Genomic DNA, 13,467 nt, shown 5'->3' on the forward strand with positions numbered 1-13,467 from the left:
ATTAACCTTTTGTCTTTTCTTGTGCAAAGTAGGAATAAAACAAATGTTAAGTGAAAAGATAAGGGGCACCTGGGTGGCTCAGTCTGTTAAGCATTGACTCTTGATTTCAGCTCAGGTCCTGATGAGATCGAGCCCCGTGTCAGGCTCCACGCTCAGTGGGAATCTACTTTTCCCTCTCCCTCCCCCTGCTTGTGTGCTCATGCTCTCTCTCTAAAATAAATAAAGTAAAAAAAAAAAAAATTTTTTTTTGGAGTTTAACTTTTGTAGGCACAACTCTCTTTGGCAATCAAATAAAAGTTGTAATAGAAAAGCCCTTAAAGGGCGCCTGGGTGGCTCAGTTGGTTAAGCGACTTCCTTTGGCTCAGGTCATGATCCTGGAGTCCCGGGATCGAGTCCCGCATTGGGCTCCCTGCACAGTGGGGAGTCTGATTCTCCCTCTGACCCTTCCCCCTCTCATGCTCTCTCTCTCTCTCTCTATCCCAAATAAATAAATAAAAAATCTTTAAAAAAAAAAAAAAGAAAAGCCCTTAAAATTCAAGATTTGCCAAATATTATTGTGCTTCTCTCTTAAATAGAAATTGTAGGAGCTGAAGAGTATTAGAAAATTAATACAAAACAATATGTGATCAAATACTGGAGGAGGAAATACTTCATATATATTTTATTTAATCCTTGGTATATCATCAGGGTCCATTGGATCCAGTTCTGTTTTCGAGTATCTATTTTGAGCAGTCTAATTTGTAAAGACGATTATTTTATTACTTTTATTCTTTCTTCGAAATCTTCTAAAGAACAAATAAGAAAGTTATATATTTTTAAAAAAGAATAAAACTTATTCTATCTTGCAATTACCATGTGATTCTTTATAAATTCTAACATGCATTATGGGATTTTATTGATCTTGTTTTTCTTAAATCTTGCAATGATTATGTCACCTTATTTCATCATTGCCCATCAGTTTTTCTCCATCATGCCCAAATATTAAAATCACAAGACTACAAAAGAATGATGGAATGATGTAGAAGGATGATGTAGTAATGAAATCATCATGGTTATACTTCAGTTTTCTTATTACTATGTTGCCTGCTTTCAAGAATGTATAATAAAAGTCTATAGAAGCCATATAAAATTTTTTTTTCTTGGGGCGCCTGGGTGGCTCAGTCGTTAAGCGTCTGCCTTCGGCTCAGGTCATGATCCCAGGGTCCTGGGATCAAGCCCCGCATCGGGTTCCCTGCTCGGCGGAAAGCCTGCTTCTCCGTCTCCCACTCCCCCTGCTGTGTTCCCTCTCTCGCTCTCTCTCTGTCAAATAAATAAACAAAATCTTTAAAAAAAAAAATTTTTTTTTTCTTTTAACTTCCACTGAATAAAGTTGAGAGTTTAGGGTTTTTTCCTGTCCATAAGGACAAAGATGAAAATTGACAAAGGAAAATGGTTTACTTTTATCTGTAGAATCCCAGAGAATGAATACAAAGACAGCAACACTTTAGACTCAAATTGTCATGTTGATAATCATCATCTCATGATATCTTAGATTAATCTTCCCAAATTCAAGAAATACTGAGTTACTGATATATTTCTAAGGACAAAAAGATAATGTAATATTCTCATCCCTTTAGTCATTCAAGAAGAAGGTCTTCATCATATAGTATTTTGTGACTAGAATCAAAATCATCCTGTTTTTTCTGGAAAGTCTTCTGATAGTATTTTTCATCTTTTATATTTCTGCACCAAAATTCACTTGATATCATAAGAGGACAAATCCTGAAACCTGATGTGTATACAAAAGTGCTTGCGAGGAAATAGATGATACAGAAATGAAAAAGTTAATCAGAGTCCTCATTCTGTTTGGGGTTTATAAACCAAATATGAGAATGTGTTTTACAGTTTTGGAGCAGAGATGGGCATCCTTCACCAAAATTCTGAGCCATCAAAAATTTCAAAAGTACTGGGGCGCCTGGGTGGCTCAGTCGTTAAGCGTCTGCCTTCAGCTCAAGTCATGATCCCAGGGTCCTGGGATCGAGCCCCACATCGGGCTCCCTGCTCGGCAGGAAGCCTGCTTCTCCCTCTCCTACTCCCCCTGCTTGTGTTCCCTCTCTCGCTGTCTCTCTCTGTGTCAAATAAATAAATAAAAAAATTAAAAAAAAAAAAATTTCAAAAGTACTGGATTTTGAAAACATAAGTGCAAGAAGAACCAGAAGTAATAATATGCTAAATCTACTAAATATATATTTGAAATCTGGAGTCAGTATTGCCTTTTGATAGTAAAATATAAGTTAAAGAACCAGAAGTAATAAAAAGTAGAACATTTTAGAGATTGGAAATTTGGAATCAGTATTTCTAAGATAGATGTTTGTTTTAGTTCTATGCATGACAGTTGAGCAGTTAGTTGTATTCAGGAGATGTTGACCATTTTGGTGTATATATTTTCAAAACCAGGAAAACTTGAATATAATAAAAATAGTATGTATTGTATATGTTTTAACTTAAATTCCTATTAAAATAGCTCATAAATTTGTGTCCACTGTCCTTTTTATTATTTATCCTGTAAGTTATTTGTAAAATGACTTAACATCTCTGTCCCATGGACACTTCTTGTTTATAGTTAAATAGTAGTAACTAGATTTCCTAGTATATACTTAGTGCTAATTGTCACGATAACTCTATGATGTAGATATGAGGAAAGTAGATTAAAGGTTTGCTAACTTTTTCAAGATTGTTGAACCAGATCTGGGGTTTGAATCCAGGTATGTTGATTGATTGATGTTCTCTTTAGGATACCACATGTCCTTCTAAATATTGTTGTACTTAAGTTGGAATTCAGCATGGTTCATTACTCAGGGAAAAATTCATGGAGAACTTGCCTAAAAGGGTAGGAAATGAGAGACTGGTGTCAGTATGGCTCAGGAAAGAGAGTTATCTCAGCTCTTGAATCAGGTGAACAAGTGGCCCAGAGAATGGATTTAATAGACACAAATTTCAGAACAGCCACTATATAAGTATATTGAAAGAATCAAAATAATGTATATTCAAATAATGAATGAATGAATGAACAGACAGGGAATTTCAGTACAGAGATGGGAACAATGAAAAGAACCAAATGAAAATGTAGAGCTGAAAAGAACTATAACTAAATGGATAATTCAGTGAGTGGCCTTAACAGCATATGCTATAGATAGCAGAAGAAAAGACCTATGCCTCAGGAGTATCTAAAAATTATAAATGTGTGTGCCCCCCAAAAATAGAGCTGCTTGGGGCGCCTGGCTGCGTCAGTCAGTAGAGCATGGGACTCTTGATCTCGACGTTGTGAGTTCAAGCCGTGCACTGGGTGATTACTTAAAGATAAAATCTTAAAAAAAAAAAAAAAATCCAAACCAAACCCCCAAAAAACTAGAACTTCCAAAAAAAAAAAAAAAACAAACAAAAACTGTCCGAACTAAAAAAAGAAATAGATCAACAATTATAGGAAGAGATTTGAACACATTTCTTTCAGCAAATAATAGAACAGTTAGACAAATAAGTATTTAAGGATCTGAATACTACATTCATCAAAAGCAGAATATACATTCTTTTCAAAGGCACAGTAAATATTCACCAGGATAGACCACATGCTGGGCCAGAAAACAAGTTTTAGTAGATTACTAGAGGGTAAGATTTTATAGAGTATGTTTTCTGACTAGTAGAATTAAATTAGAAATCAGTAACAAAAATGTATTTTAAAAAACCCAAATGTCTAGAAATGAAATGATACATTTCTAAAGTACCTCTGGGTTCAAAGACAAAATCATAGGGATATTAGAAAGTATTTTGAACTGAGTGGCAATGAGAGCAGAATATATAAAAATCTGTGACATGCAGCGGATGTAGTGTTTAGGAAGAAGCTTACAGCTTTAAATTAGAAAAATCAGAAGGGTGTGAAATCAGTTACGTAAGCATTTACCTTAAGAAGTTAGGAAAATAAGAGCAAATTCAATCCAAAGTAAGTGGAAGGAAACAATAAAGGTAAGATTAGAAATCAATAAAATAGAAAATGAACAAACAAAAGCAATGAAACCAGAAGCTTTAATATTTAAGGAAAAAGCAATGCCAATCTTCCAGAAAGTTAAAAAAAAAAAAAAAATAGTGGATGAAGGAGCAGTTTACAGCTCATTTCATGAATTCAGCATCACTGTGATACCAAAGTCAGGCAAAGAAATAATAAGAAAACTTATCCAGTATCCTTTGTGAACATAGACCCAAAGATCTTTAACAAAATATTAGCAAATTAAATTCATTGATATATGAAAAGGAGAATATGTTGTGATCAAGTGGGATTTGTCCCAGGAACGCAGTGCAGGTTAAAATTAGAAAACCAATTGATACATATAACTCACTAAGTAGTAGAATAAAACAGAAAAATCATATCTTAAGTGTAGAAAAAAAAATTGAAACTCATTTAGCAAGCTAGGAATAAAAAGGAATTTCCTTAATTTGATTAACAAGGCATCTATCAAAAACAATTTACATCATATTTAATGATGAGAAACTGAATGCTTCTGAGATTGAGAACAAACAAGGATTTTTGCATTCACTGTTAGGCAACATTCTAGTAGAGGTCCAAGCCAGTGGAGTAAGGCAAGAAGAAGAAAAGACATCCAGGTTGAAAAATACTAAGTGAAACTGTCTTTGTTTGCAAACAACATTATTGCATATGTAGAAAATCCTAAAGAAGCTGTGGAAAAGCTCCTAGAACTAATAAAAGCTCCTAGAATTTAGCAAAGTCACAAGATACAATGTCAGTATAATTTTTTTAAACTACCAAGGAACCAGTGCAGGTTAACAAAAGCAATTCCATTTGCAGTAGCATGCAAAACAATGAAATACTTTAGGGATACATTTTAACAAAGTAAATGCAGACCTCTTCACTGAAAACTAAAACATTACTAAGAGGAATAAAGACTTAAGTAAATGGAGAGCTATAGCATGTTTATTGGTTTGTGGAATAGAGAACTCATTGTCAGATGTCAGTCTTCTCCAAATCAATTTATAGGGTTAATGCAATCCCAATAAAAATCCTAGCAAACTTTTTTTTAAGAAACTGACAAGCAGGTTCTCATGTTATGTGGAAATGCAAAGGACCTAGAATTGGCAAAACAATTTTGAAGAAAACCGAAGCTGTAGGACTTGTAGTGCCTGATTTCAAGGCTTTTTATACAGCTAGAATAATCAAGACACAGTGGTATTGGTATAAGGATAGACATGTAGATCAATGGAACAGAATAGAGTTCAGAAATAGACCCATGTATATATTCAGCTGATTTTTGATAGAGGTGCCAATGTAATTCAGTGGGAAAAGGATATAGTCTTTCCAAGGAGTGGTGCTGTATATGTGGGTGGTGGAAAATTTATATTGATCCTTACCTTATACAGACAGTTAACCCTAAGTGAGTCAGAGACCTTAACAAAAAGGTTAAGACTATTTTACAAAACATCTAGAAGAAAACGTGGGTGAAAAAAGGGGCGCCTGGGTGGCTTAGTCAGTTGGACATCTGCTTTTGGCTCAGGTAATGATCCCAGAGTCCTGGGATGGAGCCCCACAGAGCCCCACATTGGGCTCCCTGCTCAGTGGGGAGCCTGCTTCTGCCCCTCCCCCCTTCTTAATGTGCCCTCACACTCACTCTGTCTGTCTTAAATAAATAAAATCTTAAAAATTTAAATACGTACTCCAATGAAGTTGATTTTAAAAATAAAACCACACAACAAAAAACTGTCGTTTCCTACTTGTTGCACATGAGCCTAGAGTAGTAGGTCTTACTCTGGGAAGAAATTGGATGGAATGTATGTTTGTTGATAGGCTGTATTTGGGCAGTTCAGTTTCTGTGAGAAATATTATTTAATAAGGAAGAGCAAAAGTAACTGCTTTTTAAAGGTAGCTGAAAGGGACCCTTTGTGGTAAGATACAGAACATAAAATTTACCATTTTAACCATTTTTTAAGTGTATAGTACAGTGGCATTAAAGACATTAACATTGTTGTACAACCACCACCGCCATCAATCTCCAAAACTTTTTCATCTTCCCAAACTGAAACTGTATACCCATTAAGTAGTAATTCCTTATCTTCTCATACCCCAGCCCATGGCAGCCACCATTCTACTTTCTGTGTCTATGGTTTTGACTACTCTAGGTACCTTATGTAAGTAGAATTACATAATATTTGTCTTTTCGAGATTGACTTATTTCATTTAGCATGATGTCTTCATGGTTCACTCATGTTATAGCATACATATGTCAGAATTTCTTTCCTTATATTTTTATTTTTTAAAAAGATTATTTTAGAGAGAGAGTGAGCAAGCACGTGTATGCACGTGAGCTGGAGGAGGGGCAGACACAACCGACTGAGAGACACCCAGGCACCCCAGAATTTACTTCCTGAATAATATTCCATTGAATATATGTCCCACATTTTATTTATCCATCTGTTGATGGACATTTGGATAGCTTTACGTTTTAGCTATTGTGAATAATATTACTATGAACATAAGTATACAAATATCCATTCAAGTCCTTGCTTTTGATTCTTTTGGGTATATATGTAGAAGTGGAACTGATGGATCATATGGCAAATTCTGTGTTAATTTTTGGATGAACTGCCACTTATTTTCCATCGTGGCTGCACCGTTTTACATTCCAGTGGTGATGTACAGGGGCTCCAGTTTGTCCACATCCTTGCCAACACTTTCTGGTAATAGACCTCCTAATGGGTGTGAAATGGTATCTTGTGGTTTTGATTTGTGAAGGGAAATTTTGAGGTTATTTAATTCAAACCTGTGATTTCACAGATGAAATTCAGACAGTAGGTTAGCAAGTGCTACTTAAGGTGGAAGATTTTACAATTTCTTTTGTGAATCATTTCAGCTGTTTGTATTTGCATTTGGGCATTTAGGGTTTTGTGAGTACATCCTGAATAGTTAGGCTTATGAACAATAATTTTCTTTGTTGTTGATGTATTTGTGACAAGCCACAGCCAATCATATTTTGTGTGGAAGAATAGATACTTTTTTATAGTTTTATTAAAATGTTTAATAATAAGTCAGTCTGATGTATGGACAGTGAGCAGTTTCCCCAAATTAATATACAAATATACACCCATGAAAACAACACTAAACACTGGAATTTGTCATTTCTGTGAACAGTGGATTTTAAACTATTGTCTGATGAGTGTTGGTTTTTTCTTCCTGCTTTATTTTCAACTTGTGCAACAAGTGAGTATAAAACTTTTTTCCTCCTTTGTTTATTTTGAAACTTGCTAGCTGAACCTACTCATAAAACCACTGTTTTTATTTTTAGTGCTTAATTTCTGTACCATGTACATTTTACATGGTTCTTGGCAAGTTTACATCCGGTCTGGTGGACTAATTAGCTGAAACTACAGTGACTACTTTGAAAAGATATACCATGGGAGAATCCTCCAGTAATGGCTGGGTGATGAAATGAGTGCTAAGTTCAGGTACTTGCATAGACCAGGATCTGGGAAGGCCTGGTATCATACCCTGTACTCTTTAACATTGTTGGCACAGTTTGTTCAAATGCTTTTCTTCCCATTTTAACAAGTGTTTATTGAGTACTTGCTATGTGTCTGACATTGTGCCTGGCACAGTGGGTATAGAAATGAGTTTCTGCTGTTAAGGAACTCAGCCCAGAAAGGATACAGACCTACAAATAAGTTTATAAATGTTAAGTGCAGTCAACAGTCTAAATGTATAAAATGTATGGAGATCTTAACGGAGGGATAGAATGATGAATTCTTAAGGACAGTGGGAGGATCAGAGGTAGGATGCCTTTAGATAAGATCTGAGCTAAATTTTGAAGGTGGAATGTGAGGTTGTTAGTGGTAGGGTGGATATTATAGGCAGTGAGATCAGCATGTAGGGCAGGCAAAGCTGTGTGAGAAAGGACGTGGTATGCTTAAAGAACTCTAAGCAGATAATTCATGTTGGACACAAGTTTGAGGATTGATAGATGAGTGCTGTATTTCCCCTCATTGTCAAATACTGCCTGAAAAGGAGCCTGGGAAGCTGAGATGCGTATCTCCCTCCCTTCTTTTCTTTTCTTACTCTCTCCTTCATTCCTTGCCCCGAGAGAGAGAGAGAGAGAGAGAGAGAGAGAGAGAGAGAGAGAGAGAGTGTGTGTGTGTGTGTGTGTGTGTGTGTGTGTGTGTGTGTGTGTCTGTGTAAACAAATTGAGAGAGAAGGGAAGCAAGACCTTGATTCTGGTCCTGGTTCTTATACCCTTGGTTGAACAAACCACTTCTCTTTTTGAGCTTTGGTTTCTTCATCTGTATAACAATGTGTAAACGGTATGATCTGTACTTTCCAAATATTTTTTAAAGGAGTCACAGTTTTTGAGTGCCTGGAACACAGTAGGTACTAAATATGTATTTTCAAATGAGTGGTCTGAGAACTTGTGTCTAAGAGAGGATAAATAGTTAAAAAGTTGTGACAGAATAAGCAATAAAAGATTTATTTACAGACCATTGCTTCCCAGGATGCATTTATTATATAAAATGTGTTCAAGCAGTTTGTCTTTATAAATTGTTTCACTTACCATTTAGATTTGTGAGGTCCCAGAGTATAGAAACTATAGTATCTTTATACATAAAACTCTATTAGCCTTGAATGTCCTATGCTGTTGTAGTTATCATATATGTCCAATTAAAAATCAGTATATATTTTAAAAGTGTGTTCAGTTGGTCACTGCACTTTACTTTGGCTGTGGCAGAAGTTCTTGGACCTCACTACTTCAGATTGTGATTTTTTTTCTTTTTTAATCTAGTTGTAAATGGACTTTTTTTTCTCATATAAACTACTTTTCTCAGTGCAAAGCCTAGTATATCTTCTCATGCTACTTTTCCACTGTTGTGTCTGCAGAACGTTTGCTGCTGGAGCAGAGGATTATAAAAATCCATTCTTAATGGTGTAGAGTTGCTGTAATATACTGTTAATATAATTTCTTTTTTTTACCTTTAGGGGTCCTACTGGGCAATAGACACCAATCCGAAGGAAGATGCGCTGCCTACTCGGCCAAAGAAGAGAGCACGATCTGTAGAACGGGTAAAAAGCTCTTTATCACAAATTTAGTATGATAGAATTTATGTCAGCAATATAGATTTTTAAAGTTCATTTCTAATATAAGTACAACCTTAATGAAGGTAGTATTTTATTTGTATAGCATTTCTGTTTCTTCAGAGCACTTTCAGACTCATTTTATTTGATCTTAATAACCCCTTGAGTGAGGTAAGTAGTTTAGGATTTAATTAAAAAGTTTGTTTTATAATTAGGGCACAGCTCCTGTCTAACTGAGACTTGAATCCAGATCTCTTAAATTTTAATTTGGTGTTCTTTCCTGTGTATCTACAACATTGAGGACAGGTTTTATGTAACAAAGCTATCCCTTTCACTGCAGATAATCAGTCTAATTACATTGAATTTTCCTGATTGTCTTCACAATACTTTTTCCTGCTTCCAACCATGTAGTAATTTTTATACCAAGTCCTATGTGTAAGTGTTGTTTGTAAGATCATTCTTGTGAATTTATGGTTAAAATTAATTTATAAGAATGAAAGAGAAAAGGAGCTCTAGTTGATATCCTAAGTTATTTTTTGGAATAGACTTGGTCGACACTTTGGCTGTCATCAGACATTAATTTTACCTTTCAGCTTTCCCCATTCTGTATTTTCATCATCTCAACTAAAACACATATATACACACCATTCTACCCTGCTCTTTAAGACTCATTTCAAACCTTAACTACATTGTGAAACTTTTCCTCACTTCTTTATTTTTGTTCTTGTAGAACTTTTACAAAGTTCTTTTATAGAATTTCTCACACTTTGTAGAAATTATTTGTCTCTATATTTGTCTCCTTCGCTGGACTGTGATCCCTTAAGAGCTGAGAAAATATATTTGTATCTCCAGTGTTAGTATTTTTCACAGCTTATAGTAAGTATCAGTAAATGTTTGCAGAATAAATCAGGGCAAGGGGAATAAGATAAAAGAAACTGGGTAATCATTTGGTCAAATAAATTTGTTTTACGCCTGTTCTTGGTAGTGAGATAAAACTTCCCGATCTCAAAGATAAGGACCTTAAGCTGGGTTTAAGTTGGGGTCAGGTAAGCTCATGAAGTATAGCAACAGTGGGATTTAGTGAGGCAGATTTATGGAGCCAGCAGAAGGAATTCAGTATTCCAGTTATCAAGCTATATAGAATTAGAGGTGAACTTTTAGGCCAGAACACCTTTTGGTTTTATACATACCAATGTTTAAGAAATTAAAGTTTAGGGGCGCCTAGGTGGCTCACTCGGTTAAGCATCTGCCTTCAGCTCAGGTCATGATACCAGGGTCCTAGGATGGAGCCCCATGTCGGGCTCCCTGCTCATTGGGGAGCCTGCTTCTCCCTCTCCCTCTGCTGCTCCCCTGCTTGTGTGTTCTCTCTCTGTCAAATAAATAAACAAAATCTTAAAAAAGAAATTAAAGTTTAGTATTCCGTGGGATGGTTTTCTGGTAAGTTTTAAGACTGAGATGTTGATGAACTATGTGTGTAATGTATGTATGTAAACCATATGTAATGGTTTGAGAGGGAATGAACCTCAGTTCCTGCCCTCCAACTTCTGCCTTTTAAAGGAGACTTAGCACTTGGGCTTTAATTGTGTGAAGATAACGGAGTACAAAACATTTAGCTTCTGTTGCCAGAATTTGAAGGAAGGGGAGAGCTATCCACATTGTTAACCCAGAGCATCAGCAAGGATGTATATCTTGGAAGGCTGAGGAATTGTGGCCTTCTCTCCCATTTGTTCTCTTCTTCTGAAGTTCCTGGAACTTGAATTATTTTTGGAAATTTGAATTGGTAGTTGGGTCGACAACTGTGCATTCCTTTTGGATATCAGCCCTGAATTTTATTGTTACCTTGTTTCATAGTTCTTAGAGCGATCACTCTATTTTTGAGAGTCCTTTTTTTCCTGAAGACCATATTGTCCATTTTACAGTGGAAGTTTATAGAAATAAAGGATTCAAATTACAGAAGTATGTTTTACATACAAAGCATGTGTTCTTCAGTGTATATTTTGGACACATATTTTCTATATTTTCTACTGTTTATCTTTTTAACTTCATTTTAAGTTAAAAGCATGTAAAAGCTTCAACAACTTACCTTTGTAGTATAGTTCCATAAAAGAGCCAGAGTCTTTTGTTTAATACTATTGATAATTATTTTCACCTGAGCTGTGTATTGGTTGCTCTAAAAGATAGTCTTCATACAAAACATAATTTCTTGCTCTGACAAACTAGTTATGTCTATTTTTTCATTTAGCGGTGTTTTTGGGAGTTGAGGGGAGGTAGTATTTTTATTAGAACAGTTTGTATTTTAAATGATCATTGGGTTTTCTCTAAGGAAAGGCATAAGATAGTCAAATAGTGATGGTTTTGAATATGATATTTATATGTTAAAGTTTTCTCAAAAACTAAACATGGCCCATAAATTGAAACTTTTAAAAAGATTTTATTATTTATTTATTTATTTATTTGAGAGTGTGAGAGAGAGCGTGAGTGAGCAAGGGGGGAGGGACAGAGGGAGAGGCAGAGACAGAATCTTTAGCAGATTCCCTGCCCAGCGCGAGCCTCACAGGGCTCGATCTCACGACTCTGAGATCATGACCTGAATCACCCAGGCACCCCTATTTTTATTTTTTAAAGTAATTTCTACACATCCAGTGTGGTGCTCAAACTCACAACCGTGAGATCGAGTCACATGCTCTAGTGACTGAGCCAGCCAGGTGCCCCTAAACTTTTAAAAGTTTTTAAAATGTAGATGGTAAATATGTTGACATTCTTGAAAGTTTATTAAATTTCTGAAATTTGTAATTTTTTTCCCCATGTGTAAACATCAGAATTCTATGTGAAAAATCAAAATATTTTACACATTTTTGAAGAGAGATGAGCTTTGAGAGGAACAGGATTGGCTTTCTAAACTGCTAAAGAGAATGGATTTTTAAAAATGAAAGTAACCATATCTTTATGTCCTAAATGAAAAATAAAGCGTGATAGTTAATGAAAAATAAAGCGAGATAGTTATTTCCAACCTAATATTCGTAATTTCTCTGGATCACCTCCCTGGCCCTTCCATTTACATGAACATAAGCCCATGTTGTGTCTTGATCATTACAGCATTCCTTTCTTTTCTTAATTCTTGCGTATATAAACATCTCTCATTTCCCTTTTTCTTATTTCTTTTATCTTCTTACCACTTTTTCTTTATCATAAAATGGACCTGCAGACTTTAAAAATATTATTGAATCAAGTTTAGCATGGTGAAATGAATACGCTCCTTTACTAGGAGTCCTTTGTTTCTCTTCTGGCTTTACACGTTACTTGTTCTTGTGACTTTGGCAAATTGTTTTTTGTTTTGAGTTTCAGTATCCTTAGTTTTAAAGTGAGAAGATAGAAGTCTTAACAGCTGCTTTGAACTGAATGTTTGTGTCCCCCCCCAAAATCCATATGTTTGAAACCCTAATTTCAGTGTGACAGTATTTGGAGGTGGGCCCTTCGGGAGGTAATTAGGTCAAAAGAATGTAGCCCTCATGAATGGGATTAGTGCCCTTATAAGAATAGGCCACAGAGCTAGCTAACTCTCTTTGCACCATGTGAGAAACCAGTGAGGATACCTTTAACAGGCTTCTCACCAGAACCTGACCATGTTGGCACCATGATCTTGGAGTTCCTGCCTCTAGAACTGTGAGAAATACATTTCAGTTGTTGATAAGCCACCTAGCTTATGGTAATTTTTTATAGTAATCTGTGCTAAGACAAAATTGTAATAATAATAGATAATTATATTGAGTTTATGTGCCAGATGGTTTTTATTTTTATTTTTTTTAAAGATTTTATTTCTTTATTTGAGAGAGAGAGAGCACACACATGAGCAGGTAGAGGGAGAGGGACAAGCATACTCCCTGCTGAGCACAGAGCCCAACATGGGGCTTGATCCCAGGACCCTGAGATCATGACCTGAGCCAGAGTGAGACACTTAACTGACTGAGCCACCCAAGCACCCCCACATGGTTTTTAAAGTATTTATGTATATTAACTCATGTAATTTTTATAGTAACTTCAAATAATGAAACTGATAGGTATGGATGTTAAGTAAGTTGTCAAAGGGTAGTAAGGACAATAAGTACCAGGTAGCATTATGAACCTAGGTAGTCTGCCTTTAGAGTTTATATTGTTTACAACTGTCCTTTCCTACCACTAGTATTTGCTATGTTGAAGATCACAACACTGCATCAGATTTCTTTGTATATATGCATATCTTGTCAGCTAATGGTCCATGATTTTAGAAGAGAACCCCCACATTGAACATATGTATATATAAAGTTGATATATGTACACACACAGAGAGACACACATACATGATTATAAATATGATTATAAATGACAGA

At 35.5% G+C, this 13,467-nt stretch overlaps 1 protein-coding gene across 6 annotated transcripts in view; it reads left to right on the plus strand.

Moving 5' to 3' along the window:
* The window catches only part of FOXJ3 (forkhead box J3), a 190,886-nt gene that overhangs the window by 122,411 nt on the left and 55,008 nt on the right, over positions 1-13,467 (plus strand). For all 6 annotated transcript variants that reach the window (XM_032431498.1, XM_032431484.1, XM_032431528.1 and 3 more), the window contains one exon: positions 9,005-9,088. In XM_032431498.1, the coding sequence (XP_032287389.1) occupies positions 9,005-9,088 (84 nt within the window). The remainder of the gene's footprint in view (positions 1-9,004; positions 9,089-13,467) is intronic.

This window comes from Phoca vitulina, unplaced genomic scaffold (genome assembly GCF_004348235.1).
Source record: "Phoca vitulina isolate PV1807 unplaced genomic scaffold, GSC_HSeal_1.0 scaffold2, whole genome shotgun sequence".
In the NCBI taxonomy this organism is placed as follows: domain Eukaryota; kingdom Metazoa; phylum Chordata; class Mammalia; order Carnivora; family Phocidae; genus Phoca; species Phoca vitulina.